General features: G+C 40.5%; 1 protein-coding gene across 3 annotated transcripts in view; it reads left to right on the top strand.

Annotated features, from left to right (window-relative positions):
* The window catches only part of LOC114552299 (alpha-2-macroglobulin), a 41053-nt gene that overhangs the window by 5117 nt on the left and 14752 nt on the right, over positions 1 to 21184 (top strand). The window contains exons 2-22 of one of the 3 annotated variants that reach the window (XM_028572980.1): positions 1526 to 2250; positions 4012 to 4192; positions 5903 to 6059; positions 6962 to 7014; positions 8903 to 8923; positions 10234 to 10402; positions 10528 to 10612; positions 11036 to 11156; positions 11265 to 11379; positions 11876 to 11985; positions 14056 to 14211; positions 14494 to 14730; positions 14919 to 14982; positions 16344 to 16489; positions 16653 to 16802; positions 16936 to 17157; positions 17393 to 17483; positions 17740 to 17884; positions 18546 to 18771; positions 18948 to 19074; positions 20616 to 20737. In XM_028572980.1, coding sequence (XP_028428781.1) covers positions 2168 to 2250; positions 4012 to 4192; positions 5903 to 6059; positions 6962 to 7014; positions 8903 to 8923; positions 10234 to 10402; positions 10528 to 10612; positions 11036 to 11156; positions 11265 to 11379; positions 11876 to 11985; positions 14056 to 14211; positions 14494 to 14730; positions 14919 to 14982; positions 16344 to 16489; positions 16653 to 16802; positions 16936 to 17157; positions 17393 to 17483; positions 17740 to 17884; positions 18546 to 18771; positions 18948 to 19074; positions 20616 to 20737 — 2781 coding nt within the window. In that variant the 5' untranslated portion in view covers positions 1526 to 2167. Of the gene's footprint in view, positions 1 to 1281; positions 2251 to 4011; positions 4193 to 5902; positions 6060 to 6961; positions 7015 to 8902; positions 8924 to 10233; positions 10403 to 10527; positions 10613 to 11035; positions 11157 to 11264; positions 11380 to 11875; positions 11986 to 14055; positions 14212 to 14493; positions 14731 to 14918; positions 14983 to 16343; positions 16490 to 16652; positions 16803 to 16935; positions 17158 to 17392; positions 17484 to 17560; positions 17694 to 17739; positions 17885 to 18545; positions 18772 to 18947; positions 19075 to 20615; positions 20738 to 21184 lie in introns of those variants that run through there. The other 2 variants (XM_028572982.1, XM_028572981.1) reach the window with 2 other exon arrangements.

Below are 21184 nucleotides of genomic sequence, written 5' to 3'. Positions count from 1 at the left end.
TCTCAGCCCAAACTACATGATGTTCGGCAGGGAAGTCAGCGAACCGGTGGACCTGGTAACCGCCTGCCCCTGACTCTGACACTGTCCCTACGGCCCCCAGTATGTCCAGCACCTGCGTGAACAGTTGGAGCTGGCACATCAGATCGCCAGGGATGCGCTCGGCGAGTCTGCGGAACGTGCAAAGAGACAGTATGACAAGAACTGTTGCCGCACGCAATATCAAGTTGGAGATACTGTGTGGTATCTCATCAAGGGTACAAGGAAAGTAAAAAATAAAGTCAGGAAGTTCCTCCCATCATATGAGGGGCCATTCTTCATCCTAGGGCAGCTGGATGACCTAGTCTATCGCATTCAAAAAGGGCCAAAGACCAAAGCGAAAGTGGTTCATCATGACCAGTTGAAACCTTATCGCAGCCGTGACTCACTGGACAACTCTTGGGCCAAGGAGCTTGCTCAAGGCTGGACACCTGTGGAGGTGTCACCCCCAGCCTTGGACACAGATACTGCAGACCCAGACCTCGTCGGACTGTTCTCCAAGACGAACGTGGAGGAGACTTCTTGTGGCATCCTGAACCAAGCAGGGGACACACCGGCTGCGGTAACCCCACTGTCCCCCACCCGTCATTCCGCTGAGGACCCTCAGGATAGTGGGGGTGGCGGACTGGAACCATCTCAACAGGTTCGCTGTTCTCAAAGGCCAGGTCGTCAACAAAGACCCCAGCCAGGTTTGGAGAGTGGGTGTCTCACTAAGTTCATTGGACTCATGGACAATTTAAAAAAAAAATAAGGATAACTTTTCAGTTAAAAAAGTTATGAGGGTGAAATTTTTATATTGCTTGTAGCTAACAGTTGTTTTTTTTACATGTGTTCATGCTAAAAAAAAAACTTAGGAGTTATTGGGTCCATCCAGTTATTTCTTTTTATCATTTAGATGCTTCGGTCGCCTATATTATATAGGTTACCTTGTGACTTGTGTAATATGCATGCCCTACCACAACATGTTTACGCCGCTAGAAGGATTGCCTCTGTCCATTGAGAAACGCCACCAGTGACTATTGCCCCGTAGTAATGGACTGTGAAATACTGATTAGGCCTATACTGACCCACTGAGGTGGACTTATTGCAAACGAGGGCTGTATACCTGTTACAGAAAGGTGTTATTTTACTGGAGTGGAATTAAGTTGTAATATCCATCCAGAGTGGGGGTAGTGTTGTAAAATGGTGCTGCGGCTCCTTTAAGAGAGCTCCGTGCATGTGTAAACAAAAGAGGGGGGCAGAAAAAAAAAGGAAGGAAGAAAGCAGACGGGGGAATGCGACCGGAGCAGAGTTGGTTAAATAAGTTAAGTTTTGTACACAGTGTATGAGTTCAAAATAAAACTCCAGACTAAAAGCCAAGCTCATTCTTTCGCTCACCAGTAACGGGATTTTAACCCCGACGTTATTTACCTTGTAACGTCGGCCCTGGAGGTAACGAGTCTCCCCTGGTTTTCCTGACTACGGTCGGGAAAAGAAGCAATCAGGAAAGGTTAACACTTCACTGGTCTCCGTCCAGAGCAACGGGATCTGTTGGTCCATTCTATATACTGTCTATGGCCGTGAGCCTTGAATGTGAAATGTAATTTGTTATTATACATTTGCTTAGTGGGAGAAATTGTAGGGGGGCCTCCGTAAAGCCACTCACGGCCACAGACAGTGAGATCTTCTATGTTAGAAGAAGTGTTCTCTCTGTTGTTTTCAATATTCAAACAGCTTGTGTATTAGTCAGGCCTGTTGATGCTCAAAATTGCATGGTCATCATGGGTGTATGAGACAATGGTTCCAGTATTTTCAACCCCTCGCCCACTGCGGTGCGGACTTTCCTCAAATTCCTTAGAAACTGGAGGAGTGGTGCTGGCAGCAGACAGGACTGGTGATTCAACTTTTGGGAAGTAAAACTACTCTGGGAATAGGGAGGAGGCTGCAAAGCTCCAACGAATTTGGGGGGAGTGACTCGAGAGGGAGGGGTAGGTGGTGGTTTGGGGGTATAAACAGCAAACCACCGCCCCCTCCGTTTGAGCAAGTTGGTCTGCACATCCCTGTCCGTCTCTCTCTGACTACGGCCCGCAGCAGGCTGGAAGGAAGGAAGTTGTCCCGCTGCTTGGCGCTGCACCGACTCTGCTCTGCAGACATGGCACCTGTCCTCCAAATGTTTGCGGTCATCATCGTATCAGCGCTCCTGCAAACTGCGACATCGGCCCACCTCAATGACACGTAAGTTAAATTCTTAACAAACGTTCGCAACTTGTGCTGTCTACAAAAGTTTGCTTTGCGCGTCACGCCAGTGTTTGCAGGAGAAGCAGAGCTGCAGAAGTTAGCAACAAGTAAAACTGTATGTCGTGTTGGTGTCACTGAGGACCAAAATCCAGTATCGTCCCACTGGTGAGGCAGAAAGGCCAGTGGTTGGCCTCAGGATACTGTTATGCAATCTGTAGAGAAGTGTGTGTGTGTGTGTGTGTGTGTGTGTGTGTGTGTGTGTGTGTGTGTGTGTGTGTGTGTGTGTGTGTGTGTGTGTGCGCGTGTGCGCGTGCGCGTCCGTCTGCAACCACTTCCCACCATTTGACAAGCGGCTCACATCTGCCAATATTATTGGGAAAGTGGTGACCAATTATCAGCTTAAAAGAAACGCTGTTTTCATGGTGCTAGCCTATAAGGATTTTTTTTTTTTTGCTCTTAGTTGAAGGCTCATAGGCAGAACTCACTGTATCTGCATATTGATTCTTTTCTGACCTTTTTGTTTTGCAGCCCTGTGTGTAATCTGCACTTTGGTCATCTCAACTCAAATGCCTTTCATACAACTCATACAACTCTTCATCATCATGCAAATTCGGCTCTAGCTAAAAGAGCGTCAATACTCTCGGCAGCACAACCAAAAATTCAATTAAATGTGTCCTTTATTTCTCATTGGCTACAGCAGGCCACTGTATGCCAACCAGCCTAAAACACAGACTATTCAGCAGAGTGGTGTTAGGGTGTCTTTCCATGTAATTTACATGGAAATTTGAAATATTGATTTGCATGTCTTTTTCAGTGGTGGAAGAAGTAGTCAGATTAGTAAAAGTACCAATACCACAATGTAAAAATACTCCATTACAAGTAAAAGTCCTTTATTCAAAAATGAGTACAGATTCTAATAAAAGTATCAAAAGTACTTGTTCTGCGCCTGCTTTTTTATGTGCTGTAAAAACGTTTAACATGTATTTCTTAAATGGAGTGTAGCAGAAGTAGCAGAACATAGAAATACCCAAGTAATTGACAAATTCATCAAAACTGCAGTTCTTGATAATTGTTGATAAATGAGTTCCTTTCCACCACTGGCCTACTCCAGTGGACAGCAACAGATGTCTTGGCCACTTGGGAGTTACGGAAACAAGCCGTAAACACTGTGTTAGCATATACTGTATTTGTCCATTTCCATATCCAATAGAAAGGGATCAACATTAACAATTATTTGGAGTTGTGTTTCTGGCCACTTGATGAATGTAAGTCCAATATTCACTCTCCTTATAGCTCTGTTTTAGTCTCCACCAACTCCTGAGAAAAAAATATCTGGATCTTTAGCTACTAAATGCTCCTCCTATGTTCACCAGCTACTTGCTAACTGTGTCTGTCCATCACTTGGTGCTGAGCAGGTAGTGTGCACTGGGTTTTTGCAGATTTGAGCGCCACCTTTCACATAACACATTTGTGTAGTCATTTGACCCATTGTTAGTATAGAAATAATGATTATAGCCGCTTTAATGTCAAGATTCTTGATGAGTCTGCCAGTGTTCACCTCCACCTCATGGCTAAACTTATTTTAACAGGTTAATCCAGGATCCCAATAATTGATACAAGATCATTATTGCAATTACAAAATACATCAGACTGACTATTGCAATGCCGAAACAGAAACAAACTTCTTTTTTTTTTCTTCAGATCTGTAGCACATCATGTCCTTTTCCAACTAATGTAAAGTCTTTTCTCTACCTGCAGTATTTTTGCAGTGACTGTGAGCTCCCAGGTGAGAGGGGGGAAACAGGAGACCCTGTGTGCCCAGATCCACGGCCCCACGGAGCCCGTCGCTCTGACCATCACCCTCGAAATGGACTCCGGCAGAACCGCCATCTTGGAGGAGGCTGTCAAACAGGACTTTTACCGCTGCTTAAACTTCCAGGTCTGACTCAACATATGTACACACAGTTTGGCAAATTGCAGAGTGGCGTGTCATATTTCAGTTTAGATAAATATGACATGTATTTGCTCTGTGCAAGTAGTGGGACATTTGAAGTACTTGGGCACAATCATTGATCATATACTTAAGTTTTAATGCAAACTCAAATTTTTAAGAGAGCCATCCTGTTTCTAATATGGAAACTGAGGAGCTTCAGTGTTAGTCAACACATACTTGAGATGGCATAGAGGGGCCTGGTAGAAAGTATTTTACAGTTTAATATAACCACTTGGTATGGCAACCTGAACGTAAAAGAGAAACAAGCTTTCCAAAATTGTTAAAATGGCAGCAAAGGTGATTGGCAGGCCACAAAAGCAGCTCAATGATCTATTTGACAGTGTGGACTCAGGAAGGCCAGACTGATATCTGTGGATGCCTCACGCCCACTAAACTCTGAGTTTGAGTTGCTCCCGTCTGGCCGTCGATTCAGGGTCCCGAAGGCGAGCCGGAATATTTATAAGAGGTCCTTTGTTCCCCATGCCGTAGAGGCACTGAATGCAAAATGACTGGACTAGAAAAAACAAGCTATTTTAAAAAGTTCTATTCTAGGCTGTATACTACCTGCTCTCCACCTGCTGTTGTTTCTGCTCATTGCACAATTGTTTCATGTTTAATGCTATGTATTAGTGTGCTGTATGTTAAATGTTTGATAACATCCAATGTAATGGTTGTGTTTTAATGTTTTGGAGAAGCCAAAGACCAATTTCCACCAAGGTGGACAATAAAGTTTTATCTTATCTTATTTTATTTAAATCTGCATTTTCAGTGGCAGTGAGGTAGAGTAGTAGCAGATCTGAACTTTTAATGTTTTTTAGGTTTCCAGGCTCAGTTTACATTCTTCTCCTCGTCCCCTAGCCCTCCATTAAACTAATGGCACCAATACTGGAGTTCATTATGTACCTAATTATCCAGCCGGCGCCATGACTGAGGCTGTCAACACCAATGGTTCTCTGAAAATGACTGCTCTGGTTTCTGTCACACCGCTGCTCGCTGTTATGCAACTTACAGGCCTTATCCATATTGATGCGAAATGACCTGCCGACCCCAATCAGCTCTCTGACAATAGCACTTAGTTGCACTTCATTCCCCAGTGTTTGGCCCTGCTGCAGGCCTAGTTTGGCATTTGTCTATCTGCAACTAAACAAAGGCTGCTTTCTGCCAAAGGCTAGCTATGTACCTGCATTCCTCTGGAATACACCCCCTGCCCTCTGCTCCCTACCCTCAGTCTCACAACACACTCTCACATAGAAAAAACGCCCTTCACAAATTTTCAAAGTGGTTCCAGTCCCTGTTATATAATAGCAGCTCCATTAGCAAGTGAAAACATATGCTACACAAGTATGACAACATTTCATAATTAACAGTGGTGTAGTGGAAGAGGCCAGTTGCTCAATTTCAGAAGAACTCGGATGAATTTGCGTCCAAGCAGTTGTTGTGTGCCATTATAGTTAACAGATGTTGCAGTGCAAAGACAAAATGTACAATCTAGAAAAGTGCTTTTCAATTGGTCACATTCAATTTAAAAGTTCCCCCCCTTCCTTCCTTCCTTCCTTCCTTCCTTCCTTCCTTCCTTCCTCCCTTCCTCCCTCTCCTCCTGAAGATTCAAATATCCCCCGGTCCTCTCTGACAGATGTGTGTTTTCGGGTATTGCAGGTCCCTACAGTGCGCACCAGAACTGTGGCAACCATTAATGTCACTATTCAGGGTGAGAGCGGCTTGATGAACAAGAAGACCAAAATCCTCATCGAGCCTCCTGCTTTCATCCATATTATCCTGACGGATAAACCTATCTACAAACCTGGACAGACTGGTTAGTATCAGATGTTGTGGTACTCTAACCATGTCCACTAGGAGGACATTACAGTAAAAGTGTTGGAGCTTCCTGCTGTGTGGTAGAATTGCTGCTGCTCTGCTGCAGTCGTGTACTGTTCATACAGCCCACATTATCCCATCTGCACTGCTTACCAATTGAGCTGCACTTGTGCAATTTTGGACTACATTACAATATCTGCATAATGCTGAGCCGCTACTTGACAACTTTAGGAATTATGTCTATATTCTGCACTCACAACAATGGTAGATCCTCAAGAGTTCTTGGTAGAGGTTGTGTGCAATAAAATATAAAAATCAACATCCATCAAATCACAATGAAGCCCACAGCATTTAAAAAAAAAATATTTTTAATCCTGTGGATTTGGAATCTAATTTTTGGGTATGTGTATATATATATATGTGTGTGTGTATATATATATATATATATATATATATATATATATATATATATATATATATATATATATATATATATATATATATAATATGTGTGTGTATGTATTTATATATTTATATATTTGTGTGTATGTATATATATATATATATATATATATACACATATATATATATATATATATGTGTGTGTGTGTGTGTGTGTGTATATATATGTATGGATATATTTCCTATGAAAAAGATGAGACAAGTCGTCTCAATATTATTCCAGTGGTATTATTAGGACTTGTATTTCTCAAACGAATATTGCACACATTTAATATTGCACCTTTTATGAAGTTGGGAGACTTGTGAAAGAGATCTATCTATGATGTCCTTCCTCATCCCATTTATTTTTGTTTGCTTTACTGATGTCATGTATATATTTGTGTATATTTAGAGAATGAATGGATGGTCATTTTTGTTTGTTTTTTCTTTCCTTTAAAGTCCAATTCCGAATCGTCTCAATGGATACCAATTTCATCCCTGTAGATCGAGTGGTAAGTTTTATGTATTTATTTTATCCCCTTCAAAATGATGTCATATTGTGTGATGTGTGTTAGAATTCCAACCAGTGAACTTTGCGATCTAGTGTGATTTCTACCAAGCAGTCAGTGAATCTAGAGCGAGGTCTATTTTGGTTCAGGAGAGTGGGATGTGAAAGGAGGGCTGTTTGTTGATTTTGAAGACCGCGTGGGCGTGAAGCGCTGTGTGGAGTAGTGTGATAAACATGCTGTCAGAGTTCATTTGGCACACACTGCATCTGACCCAAACATCTGAATCAATACAGGCTCAAGGCCTTTTCCATTTGTGTTGAGAGGCTAAAAACACAACTGCGTATAGCGAACATGAAATTAATTCAAATGTATCATATGACGAGGGTAAGTCCCTTTAGCTCCAAAGACTGTTCGTTTGAAATGGTCTCATAGGAAACAATGAGGCTGGGGCATAAATCGATCACTTTCTGTCCCCATTACTTTCCCTTTCCATACACTTTTTCCTACTCGTGGTTAATTTGTGCGATGTGCTCATCAGTGGAACCATACACAGCAACAGGCAGAACTTAATAGTCCAAATTTGTCCCACCTTTTATATGACTTTGCACTACACAATTTAGCTGACTTGTGCTTCCTTATATTATTTTCATTTAAAATTTCTGTTTTCCAGTCATGTCATGATAAAGGAATGGGAAAAGTGAAGTCATGTTTGAGGTGAAACAGAAAAATCATTGGCAACATTAAGGATTCATGTGTGAAACTGACCTACTCACTCTGCTCTTGCGCACTAAATAGTTAATAAAACTTAAGGAGATGTAAAGAGGAGTCCACATAGTTGAACATATTAAACTGGAAGGGCACTTGGAGAGCGCAGTCCTCCGCCAAAGCATGCCCTATCTCACAATGTTAATGCAATTTGAATTTTCCCAGTTGGGAACTCATTTTTAACAATTATTCCAACCACGTGAATGCAGCACAAATGCCCTATCCCTAAGGAAAGTAAAAAGTAATTTGTGTATCCACCCCTTAATAAAGATCCACTCCAAAATGTAATGGGGTCTTTCTTGGCCCATGCTACACCTTTACAACAAAGTTTCATGAAAATTGGTCCAGTAGTCTTTCTGTTTACTTTTTTTCAAATTTAAATTTTAAGGACAAAAAAGTATTTGCATATTTCTTTATTTTGGACCAAAAGTATTAAAATTGTAGATGACGTTTGTTAGCTTTCTGCTAAAACCCTTCTAGAAGAAGTCTTTAGGAAGAGTGGTCATTTTAAACTCTCATATAGGTTAACATGTGGCTTCAAATGGCTTCAAATCGAAAGTGGTCAGAAATTGTTTTCTTACGGAATGCCCCAGCCATAATTCATACAATCCTCATATTTTTTACCCACACTGTATGACCGTGTGCAACACTATGTAGCTGCTGCTTCCAGCACTTCATCAAAGATATATGGCTGCACCACATTCTATAAAATGTAAAATTTGTACAATGTACAACATCTTGTACGTTATGTTATGCACACACCCCCATTCAAACTTTGGGATCTTGACTAGGACTTAAAACTTAAAAATCAAGTTCTGTGTGTTTAAACAATGTTTTTCTGTTGGGTTGAAAAGGTGAAACAAAAGTGTCTTTGTCCTTGGATTATTTATTGAAATTGAAATTTCTGTAGGTTGTGCTTTTCTTTGCCCAGCCTGGACTGTATATTGGCCACTATCCAGTTCTTCTTCTGTTTATTTGTGGATTGCAAGTTATGACTGTGGAAAAATTGACAAGATAATGATTTTTCGTCTATGAGCTAGCTTTACAGATGTATTCTAATTGCATATTGTGTGTATTGTGCAGCTTATTAACTTTCACATAACTGTTTTTCTTTTTCTTTTTTCAGTACAAAGTGGTGGAGCTCCAGGTAAGATTGACTAACAGTTATTGTATGAGGGACTGGCTCAGGTTCTTATGGGAGCCTGCATGGCACCTCCTCTTCCAACAGTTGTTTAATAAAATCAGTCGACAGAGAACATTTTGCTTCTGTAATGTGCCGTATTTCTGAGTGAGACGCAATATGTAGGGGGCTTACCATGTCGAGGAGGGTGTGATCTAATCGTTCAGGGATTTGATTGGATAACTCAAAACTGGGCCTGGATCTCTGGAGAATGCCTCCACCCTTCACACCTCCCTCACAAACATTAGGCGCGTTCGAGATGAACTTCAGCTCTCCTGTAAAGTGGACGAGAGCAGGCGGCAGCAGCTGGGGGCAGTGACAAAACGCTGAGGTAAATTCTGACCAGCCGTTTCCAGCACCCTTCAGGCTGAAGGGCTATTCTGTACGGGAATAAGCCTTTAAATCAGACAAATAGCATTTAAATTCCCTCCAATTCAAAAACAATAAAAAATGTATATAAAACGTCATCACGTTGAGTTGATTCTGAACCAATCAAGCTGTTCGATCAGCTGAGAGTCAGGTGTTTCCCAGCATGCCCTGGGTCCATCTGGGTCTTGCAGTCTGTGAAAATGAACTGCGCTGCCTGTGTCTCAAACCTGCGGGCGCCTTGATCTCGTGAGGTTATCATTGGTCCCGTGTGCATGACGTCCGAGTAAGTCGGGATCAAGTCGGATACAAATCTAACCGGCATGCAACGGGCGGCGATCGCCGGTGATCGATTCTGCGCAGACCTGGCTCATCTCGAACGAGCCTATTGTTGGATGAAGAGCCAGGGCAGGGCCAGGCCAAAGCTCCAGCTACAAAAGCGATATTATGGGTTAGAGGTCTAATGGTCAAGTTTTATATGACGAAAGGGATTAACTAGTCATCGAAAATAGCATTGGTAGTATGTACACCCCCTGACAAGAAGAGTCATGAACAGCATTTTAAAGTTTTACAGGAAGTTAAAAGAAAGGGATTTTGATATAAAAGTGATATTCATGATTTTTAAATAAGTTTTGGCATACCATCCAATCCGGGGAAACTGAGTTGCTGACAGTTGCAAACTCATTTTCATAATAATTATGTTGTTTCTGTACAAACAAATGTACGCCATCTGAATAATTTGAAAGATATTGTAATTACAGAAAGAAAATCCCCACGTAGCGAATGGAGCAGGATGTATGTTGCTATTACGGAGGATTAAAAACAATCTTGAAACTCGGTTGCTTATGCTGGTCACCTGCAGCAACTCTGGACCCAACCCTCCGTGAACGTGCCTCTTGTCTTTTATTTAGGATCCCAATTCAAATCGCATTGCCCAGTGGTTGAATAAGACCATTGGTAGCGGCATCCTTGATCTTTCCCACCCCATGATTCCTGAGGCGGTACAAGGAAGCTACATGATCACCGCCTGGACGGACAAAGGAGAGCAAATATCCCACAGCTTTGACATCAAGGAATACGGTCTGTTGCAGTAACATGCCCCAAAAATAGAAGAATTTGTCACATTTACCAAACTAATGGGTGTTTGATCTAATGTGCATTTTCAGCAGTAAGATTTGTGATTCTGTTTCTTTCCCTTGCTTTAGTTTTGCCAAAGTATGAGGTAAAGGTTCACCTACCCAGCGTGATTACCATCCAGGACCAAGAGGCAACGATAAGGATTTGTGGAAAGTGAGTTGTGCCTTTCCTTTTTTTTTTTTCTTTCAGTTTTCGAAAACAAAAAAAACATTTGCAGCAAATCAAATGTTTTATGGTCACGATTCATCTAGTAGTTAAGTAGTAGGTTGGCTTAGTTCCTCTTAGTCCGTCTTAAAACTCTTTTTATATAAAAAACTAAAAGTACTGTGTGTGTGTGTGTGTGTGTGTGTGTGTGTGTGTGTGTGTGTGTGTGTGTGTGTGTGTGTGTGTGTTAGCAAAAATACATTTTAATTTCAGTTCGACTTTAAGAATTAGCTTTTTTTAAATTATCATATTAGTGTCATCCACATCTGACATGATATTGATATTTCACAGTAAATAATACACTTGCTGTCTATGGGATGATGGGATCAATTTCTAAAAAGCATTTCTGTATCCTTTTACTTTTTCCTGCAGATACACCTATGGGAAACCAGTTGTTGGTTCAGTAAAGGCAGTGTTTTGTAGAAAGGCCATGTGGTTTTACTGGTATTCAAGTTCCCGAGAAAGTGACATCTGCAAGACGTATGAACTGACGGTGAGAATTCCAAAATATAATGCTAAGACTTGCTGTAATCACAGTTTTCATTCACTAATTCTATTTTCTTATTTTGGTTTGAAATTGAGTCTTGTTATTATCTTCTAGACGGATAAAGGTGGCTGTGCTGCACAAACTGTGAGCATGGCAGAGTTTGCCCTCAAAAAGAACATGTACCGTGACAGCTTTGAGGTGAATGCTGAAATGGAAGAGTACGGCACCGGTAGGTTTGACTGAATACAAGTTTAGGCTGACCGGATACTAGGGCTGCATGATATGAGGAAAAATCCAATTTCGTTTATTTTGACTAACATTGCGATTGCGATATGATTCACGAAGTTGGTGGGAACAATCATTTGTATATCATTATTTACATTTTAATTGAAAAAAATATTATAGTGTGATTTCTTTTTTTTTTTTTTTTTTTTTTTTTTGCGAAGATCTTGTACAAAACAAAGATTTTTTTTTTTTTTTTTTAGTCTGTAGGATACAATTTATAGGCTGGGATGTCTCTGTAGCACCACAGAACTTAATTCAGAGTGGTTTGACACATATTTTGCCTTTAACAAATATTGCGCCCGCCCTTGCGATTTGGATATTGCGGTAGTCCATATTTCGATTAAATTGCGACTAATTGTGCAGCCCTACCGGATACTGTTTATTGAATAATCAGCACTAGTTCCTGATGAGCAGTGATCTGGGTGTTTACTACCATCTAGGGGTCATTCTTAAAGGCAGTGGGCAGACGAGTTTCAGCAGTCAAATCAGAACGGTCACCTTTGAGGATGTACCTGCCGCATACAAGCCTGGCATCTCGTTGGAGGGAAAGGTAATCCGTCTCATTAAAGACCACAGGGAGCTTTAGCCTGCTGTCAGCACAGCACACAGATGAATATTTGTTTTATATCATGCTAGTGGCAAGGCTTGGATGTCAGTTGATCCACCACTTTGGTTTTGACTGAAATATCTCAACAAATATTAGACATTCATGGTCCCCACAGGGTGAATTCCACAGCCACTAGTTTCTGAATTATTAAATTTTTTTATTTCTTATATTTTAACACTGCAGACTTCTATTTAAAACATTTATTTTAACATTCTCAGAGTCTCCCGGATAACGTGACAATCCATACGTTTTAATTCATTCAACTTTTTTGTTGAGACTTCGATGGCTCTACGAAACACATGAAACTTAGTCACGGAGAGGAAGCCAATCAGAAGAAAAAATGTAGCAAAATTAGATTGCTTTGTTTCTGCAATTGGGGGGGGAAAAAGCACTGAATTCATCCATCCACACAATTTTAAGCTTGCCCATTAAATATTTCTCACCAAAATGCTCCTCAGACGTTTATATACACAGGCTTGGGCTTTTTGTTTTATCGAAGAATCTGATATTTTGCACCCAACATTATGCAGAATTCCTATGTTCCTAGTGGCGCCAGCATATCAAAATTGTCACTTGTCCTAGTCCATGACAAGGAAGCTCAACAATTAGGGACAGATATCTGTGAGATTTGCTGTAAATATTGCTAATCTCCAGGGGTTGATTTCACATCAGCAAGAGGTACTGAGTGCCAGGAGCAGGACCCATTATAATAGGCTGCCTTTATCCCTATCTTAGCGAATTGCATAGTCAGCTATCAACATGGATGTGCATCATGATTATGAAAATGATCGTGCCATTTTGTGCTGTCAAACTTAATGTGTTTAATAATTTCTGTTAGGTTAATTTGAAACATTATACGCTTTAGAAATGAATCGCGTGTTGACCACGATTTCACTTGGTTGTATATGAGAGGTTATAGTGAGCTCACTTTTGCTGCTAGGATGAAGACTATGGTATTGAATTAAATGGGAAAATATCAGGCATGGTACCATGGTACCACTCTAAACGTGCTAACAAACAGGGAAAGGGGCTAAATAATTCACCAAATTTAACCAAAAGTTGAACCAAAAAATCCTAGCTTGCCCTTTCTCTCTGTCTTCCAAGAGTGCAGTTTTTCCTTGTCTTTCATATTTGCGTTTAATATTGTGGAACTGGCAAAGGCCTGGTGGTTGTTTGTAAAAGCTTCACAGACAAAATTGATAGGGCCTAGTCATTTTCACAGCCTTAATATGAATTAAAACTGTAATATGACAATGACAAAATATTAAATAGGTTATTCAATGCTAATTCTGTCCGGTCCATTAAGTCAAGAACACACATGACAATAAAATGATTTAGGAAATTTGTATTCTATTGAATAAATTGCAATTCAAGTTGATAAATTCCGTCTTGACTACTTGGCCTGCTAGAACTGATGCTGACGCTCCATTTCTTTAACACAAAGCAACACATATTATATCATCAATAATAGCTAATCAAAAATAATTTGTTTATTCAAGTTGAAGATAGTTGCAGCACATAGCTGACAGGGTAGTAACTAACACTCTCAGTGTAGTTTTGGTATAGGCCTACAGAATATCTAATCCCCATGTTCAGGTACAGCAAGTAGCCTACTTTATCTCTGAAAGTGTTGTCAGTAATACTCTCTACTGTTTTGTGTAATTTGGGGTTTCTGTAGCCAGTGACATTTCATTCTTTGTATTTTATTTTCAATACAGATGTAATGGCATTGTACATTTTTTGTTTTTATTTGAAGGCTGAGGCTTCTAATAAACACAACCCCAATTATTATCATCATTGGTTTTGAGCTGTTACTTACTGTGAACACCTTGTCTGATAGGCTACAGTATTGTGGCATAGTATCAGGACATCCTGGCTAGTGTCTGTCGCCCACGGCTAGGGCCGAATGGCCGGATGATGGGCCTGTCTGGGAGAAAGTCCAGGGCATTTTTTTTTTTAGCCCCAGTCTATCCCTTGCTGTGGGTTAGCTTCTGCTTTCTGACTTGTTTGCAGGTCAAAATGATCGGTCCCGACAACAAAGCTGTTGCCAATGAGGCCGTGTATCTGTTTGTCCGCGACTCTCAAAACTTAACGCTCACTACAGACATGACAGGCATGGCTTCATTTTCTTTGGACACCGCCCTCTGGACGGACACTGTGACTCTAGAGGTTGGTTACTGTTTCTTTTTTTTTCCTTCAGAAGAATCAATTCAGGGCCTCCTATTAATAACCAGGTCAGTATTTATCAATGATACAATCCATGCCTAATTAAGGAAACTTTCCACCGTATGGAATATGTTACTACACTACTACACAGACCTTAATCTTTATTAAATGAATCTATTTTTTCAAATTTGTTTCATGTCGGTTCATAGTTAATAATTAGAGGTTGATAAGTGATGGCTGTTGAGTGAAAATGTGACCTTTGACCTGTGGTTGTTGTGTCAACAGGCGAGGTCTAGAAAAACTGAGGAGCATGAGCCATATGTGCGCAATATGCGTTGGCCAGAGTACAGGTCGGCCTACCACAGAGTGGCAGCATTTTACTCCAAGAGCAGCAGTTTTTTGAAGCTCATGCAGGGGAGCGGGATGCTCCCCTGTGACAAAGACGCCACCGTGCGTGCTCAGTACATCATCCAGGGGGAAGAGCTAAAGACTGGACAGGAAGTGCTCGAATTCTTTTTCCTGGTAAGACTACTGTGATGGGTAATGAACTTCTGTCAGTATTACATCCATCTTGTTTAAAAATCACTTAGATCACACATCTATGTTAATGTTAAGTTGAAGAGTAATTAAACCAAATTTGTTTTGGAGAAACTGACTCACAAAAACTGAAAAACATTTAATGTATCTGCCTGTGTTATGTTTCAATGTAGGTGATGACCAGAGGTGGAATTGTGCAACACGGTCGTGTCCCAGTGGCTGTTAAAGTGGGAACTGGTACAAACTAATGTTACTTAAACTAAGACAGCCATCTTAAAGGGAAAAGTCTGGTGATGATCTGCATTTCCTTTATTGTCAGCAAATCCCATGAAAAGATCACAACCTACAATAAACCAAAAAGGTTGCAGGCAGCTGTTCTAAGCGAAAAAGCTTAGATAAACTCACAAACTAGCTGGTGAATATAGTCAAGTCAAGTAGAACTTTATTTGTCCCCAAAGGGGCAATTGGTTTTGCAGCAGTGACAAGTACACAAGATCAATACAAATACAACAATAAATAGCAAAAATGTAAGAACAAAAAACTAAACTAATGTAATACAATTACAAATGTAATACTTAACCCTCCTTTCGTCCTCGAGTCAAATTTGACCCATTTCCAAAAAGTTTCTATAATACAAATTTGGGTTTCTTTCAACCAAATTGTAAAAAAAAAAAAATTATCAGTTCACTACTTTCATTGAATTTGGGTGTCGTATTCAATTTTATGGCATTTGGAAAAAAAAAACAAGTTAAAAATCATTGGAAAAAGTGCCTAAAAAAAAAACCGTTCAAAAAAGTGAAAAAACAAGTTTGACATATTAACTGAAAAGATGATATTATGTCAGTGTTTTCATTTCATTTCCACTGCCCCCAAGTGGCCAAAAAAAATCAGTCAATGCAGGTTAAAAGATTGATGTTTTCAGAGGAAATGAATGGGCTTATGGTTGAGAGACACATAATGGCAGGAAAACCAGGAAATTATTGAGAGATGAACTAACATCTCCCGGCTTTCATTGATGAGGAGAAATGTTATACAATCTCTATTCAATATAGAATATGGTAGTTTTTGGGCTGTGCAAAACTTCGAAAAGGCGCGTGGCAAAGATTGTGTTACAAATGTCTGTTACTGCACTAAAATGTTGTCTTTAGTTTGTAATGCATTTTGTTAAAACATTTTTTCTAAAATTACAGTGAAAATTCAGGTTTTTAATCGGGTTCATATAGGGTCAGGTCTGATTTTTTTTTTTTTTTTTTTTTTTTTTTTTTTTTTGGGCACCTACCTTATCACATCTACGACCCCTGTCTGTTTGTTGCATTGTTCCCTTCTTAACCCCCTTTTCCTATTCATCTTTTTCATATGGAAAGTAGATAAATTGCTTGGTCAGCTTCAGGTAAACCTATGTAGCTACATTAGCTTCAGGCTAACCTAGCAGATTATGTTCCTATGTGCAGTAAAGACGATTATATAGACAAAACACAAATATCTGAATTAATATTAGCAAAATGAGTAAAAAGTATATTATTTGTCTTTGATGTATTTTGATAGTTTCATACGGTCATATAACACATTTCCTTGTCTCTCTGCGTTTCATGCCTCAGTCAACAAAGGAGAGTTTTCCATATCACTCCATCACGTTACAAACCTGGCACCATTTGCCCAAGTGATAGTTTACACTGTGATGCCCAGCGGAGAGGCTGTGGCCGATAGCAAGGACTTCCCCATTCAGCTCTGCCTTAATAACAAGGTACCACCTATGTGACCCATTTAGACGTTCATAACGTAAAGCTACAATAAATGAGTCTTCAAAGCAATTTTGATATGCAATGAAATAAGCGTTTTAGATTATTTTAATTCTGTACTTGTGACCTGACATCTTCTGACTCTCTACCTTGGTGTCTCCTGTGCAGGTGTCTCTGAAGTTCTCCTCTCTCCAGGAGCTTCCAGCGGAGAAGACCACGCTCAGTCTGCAGGCTCACCCAGGCTCCATGTGCTCCGTCAGGGCCATCGACCAGAGCGTCCTCCTGCTGCAGCCAGAGCAGGAACTCTCTGTCGACTATGTATGGCACAATCCTCTCCGCTAGTTTGACCAGCTTTACCAACACTTGAAAAAGACGTGATGTAGACCCTCATTTTGGACTTGCCTATACTGATGACTTACCCAGGCTAATGTACGTGTGTGTTCTTGTGCAGGTGTACAGCCAGCTGCCTTTACAGAAGCTGTCAGGATACAGCCACGAGGTTGAAGACTTTGAGCCATATCCCTGCTTCCCTGTGCCAATGCCTGAGCCTGAACCAGAGCCTGAACCAGAACAAGGGATTGCAGTCGACGATGTGGAGCCAGCTAGTCGAGCCAAGCGCTCAGTCTACTTTGAACCGCCCAGTCAGAACAATGATGTCTACAGCATCTTTAAAGTAGATAATTGGTCATTTTCATTGGCTTTAAAGAATAGGCTACAAGAGAAATTGACATTGATCGTACAATATCTATTCAGTTTTTATATACAGTACATTTTCATCTCAATTTGTCTATATCTACGTGTATCTGGGTCAACATATAATTGTCTTTAATTTGTGTTTCATTCTCTGTTACCAAATCACTATTTCTTATTTTGTTTTATTATCTCTCTCTCTCTCTCCCCTTTTCTAGGAAATAGGAATCAAAATTGTGACCAACTCTGATGTGAAAAAGCCTTATAACTGCCATGAAAGGAGTTATGACTTAGTTTACTCTTATTCTGGTATGTATTATAGTTTTCCACTGGTATTTTCCATTACCCGAGAACAAGAAATATAATGTACTGTAAACTTTTTTAAGTGGACGATTTATTGATGGAAAGCGGAGCGATTGGGAATTCTCTCAGTTTTGAAGAGCCAGAGGCTGGAATGACCAAGGAGACCATTAGAACATACTTCCCTGAGACCTGGATCTGGGAGCTGGTTTCCGTTGGGTAAGTTTAGTTGTGTAATTTTTTTTTATATATGCTGTGTTCCTAGATGTCCTAGACTCTCCGGTTCCCATGGCCTTCAACATGATGCCGCAGGGTGTAGGTGGTGTGCTGGGCGGTAAAAAGGAGGAGAAGAAGGAGACAGTCAGGACATTCTTCCCCGAAACCTGGATCTGGGACCTAGTTCCTGTGGGGTAATAATCATATATCCTATGAAAAAGATCAAAACATTGTAAATTGTTCTTATTTTCAGACGTGTGCATTTTGTATACTTTAATTGAATTAGACTGAATACCTGCAAAACTACATTTCCATCAACCTCAGGTGTACTTTGTGTGTATTTCCAATTAGCATATGTTAAGTTTGTACAGCCATTCATGGTTCCCAGACAAAGCATCCTAATGACTTTGGTGATATTCTATTTCCTTTTAACGCCAGAATGAGATTAACATTTGTGCTGTTGACCGATTATCTCAGCATGTGAACGTGTTAAACTATAATTGTGACCATGGTAAACGTTACTGTATACCTGCTTAACATTAGCAAGTTAGCGTTGACCTTGTGAGCATGTTAGCATGCGGATGTTAGCATTTACCTCTATGCACCTCACAGAGTTTGCGTGGCTGTAGACTCTTTGGGTGCAGGAACAAAGTTTATTTCCATCACCGACGACAGTTTTGAAATATAATAAGCACTCAAAGTCCCCACAGGATGTAAAGTCAAACACACAAGATATCGAATTATGTATTAATGCAGATTGTCATGAAGTTTGCTGAGCATATTCCTGTTTTGACTCTTAAATCCTTCAGGGCAACTCCACTTTTTCATTTGACTGTTGCTCGTATGTTTGTACAGAGACAGTGGGTCAGTAAATGTGGAGAAGACAGTCCCTGACACCATCACTAAGTGGGCAGCTGGAGCTTTCTGTGTCTCCTCTGTTGGCTTCGGCGTGTCGCCCAACACTGGTCTGACTGCCTTCCAGCCATTCTTTGTTAGTCTCACCTTGCCCTACTCTGTCATCCGAGGGGAGGTGTTTACTCTCAAAGCCACTGTCTTCAACTATCTCTCCAAGTGCATTATGGTAAATATTTAAATCTAACAGATGTAATTTATTTCAATGGATTCACAAGTGTGATGGTGTGGTCTGTGGGTGCGATAATAAGAGACACTGATGAAGTTGTATTTTAACTTGTATCTCTTTGCATAAGTATGTCTTGCATGTTTTTTTATATATTTTGTCTTTGTTTCTGTTTGCAGGTAAATATTGCACTGGCTGATTCAGACCAGTACACCTTCAGAAACTGTGATGGCTGCCAGTACAGTGTGTGTCTGTGCGGAGAGGAGAGCAGGACCTTCTCATGGATTGTAACTCCAACTGCATTAGGTATGACTAATAGAAGGCTGACATGAAAACTTGGTTTCAAAAGTATTTCTTTGCAACATTAAATATGTATGACTAAATGAGCAACGCTCAAAGTAAAAAAAAAAAAAACAACTCCTTATTTATTGGGAATTTAACGTTATTTAATTTACTGAATCCTGCGCATCACCTTTGTCTAAGTCAGCTCCGCCCACTTCAAACCAGTGAGAAAACCACCGAAAAAAAAAAACACATACACAAATCTCTCATGTGAAATAAGCAAAGTTTGGTATTTTGCCAAAAGAAATGTAGGACCCCATTACTTTGATTAAGAAAATATGTTTTCAAGATCTTAAGGTTTCTCTATATTTTCCAGACAATGTCTGTTTACAAAACGAAAGTGATCATTCATACTGGAGCTAATGACCTAACTTTGACAAAAAATATAGCACACCTAGTCATTATGCTGGATTGATTTTCATACTATATAGATTGCATTGAAAGAAGTGGCTGCCTGAAAGCTATGCATATACATTTGTGAATATACGCGTGCGTGCGTGCGTGCGTGCGTGCGTGCGTGCGTGCGTGCGTGCGTGCGTGCGTGCGTGCGTGCGTGCGTGCGTGCGTGCGTGCGTGTGTCTCTAGTCTTACACACTGGTATGATCCTAATGTGTTAGTCTCAATGCACTTTTAGAGGCTCTTCAACCTGGCAGTAAGAGGGGTCTGATTTTGATGTTAATCTTCATTCAACATATCACCTTTTATTGTCAATGCAAAAATATGTATCAGTGTCATTACAAAAATTGATTGAATAACATCTCAAACAGTGTCAACGCTTCCCAGCTCTGCTCTCCCTGCCTCGTCATTATGACAAAAAATAGTTCCAAGTGACTGTTATTAATGTCGCTACCAATATAGTGCAATCTTTACATCTTTGATTTAATTAAATACTGATGTACACGTACACTTTTAGTGACAAAGAGGAGACAGAACAAGCTAATTAATCTGTACTAAGGGCCCTGAAAGGTGTTGCGTCTGCACTGCTGGAAGCAAAGACAGAGGGCTGTTGTTGTACCGCTGCCTGGCCTGAAAGCAGAGGAATTCTATCAGCCTCCATCAGCAGTGATGGAGACGAGGCTCTGATGAATGTCAAATTGCGCTCCTCTAACTCCCCCTTAGAGGAATGCTGACAATCACTTGTACTAACAAGTCAGGTAGTATCACTGACGAAACACTCAGAAACCTCTCCCTCGAGGGGTGATCTGTACTTGTCCTCTGTGTGAAGGATTGTGGGCTGTGGAGAAAAGAAGGGAGGGGGTGTGAGATAGAGCGCCATAATAAGGCAACAAATGGGGATTAATGAGGGCGAATAAGATAGGAAACAGGGGGAGGAAGGAAAACATAGACGGGAGGGATGGAGGAACAGGGAGGATAATGAGTTAGATTGAAAAAAGGAGACGGGAAGCTGTTTTGCTTCCGTACACAAAATGTGACAGTGTGACAGGGAGCGCTAATCAATACAGCTATGCTTTCGAAATAAGACGGGTGTATGTGTGTGCACACAGGTCAGGTGAATCTGAAGGTCAGCGCAGAGGCCCTGAAGACTGATATTCTGTGTGGCAACGAGGTAGCCACCGTCCCCGACATGGGCCGAATTGACACAGTGGTCCGCACCCTGCTGGTGGAGGTCAGTGACCTTCAAACCCAACACAAAACGGCCTCCGTTTGAGTACTAATAAAGACATATATGTACTAGTTTTTTCTATGAAAGTAACCTCTAAAATACAGTCAACACCCTCATGGTGAATGAAATGGTGTATCTCCTGTTATTTTATTCTAGTTTTTTTGTAGTCTTTATGTTCGACTAAAAGTAGAGTTATAGTAATAAAAAAAAAGAAAAAAAAGAAACCGTTCTATATCAGAGGAAAAAGTGACCACATACTGACAAAAGAGGAATCGGAATAAATCAATGTCTTCCACGGGCGCAATGTGACAAAATGTGAGAAAAAAGAACTTGTAATGTCAGGAATTTGTTTATGAAACAACACAAATATATCGCCACGTTATTATCAGTTGACTGACTTGGTTGTGGCACGTCCTTTTAATGAATAATGCAGTCCGTTAACTTTATACC

Source organism: Perca flavescens, chromosome 3 (assembly GCF_004354835.1).
Source record: "Perca flavescens isolate YP-PL-M2 chromosome 3, PFLA_1.0, whole genome shotgun sequence".
Lineage (NCBI taxonomy): Eukaryota > Metazoa > Chordata > Actinopteri > Perciformes > Percidae > Perca > Perca flavescens.
This window is presented reverse-complemented; position numbering and strand designations above follow the sequence as displayed.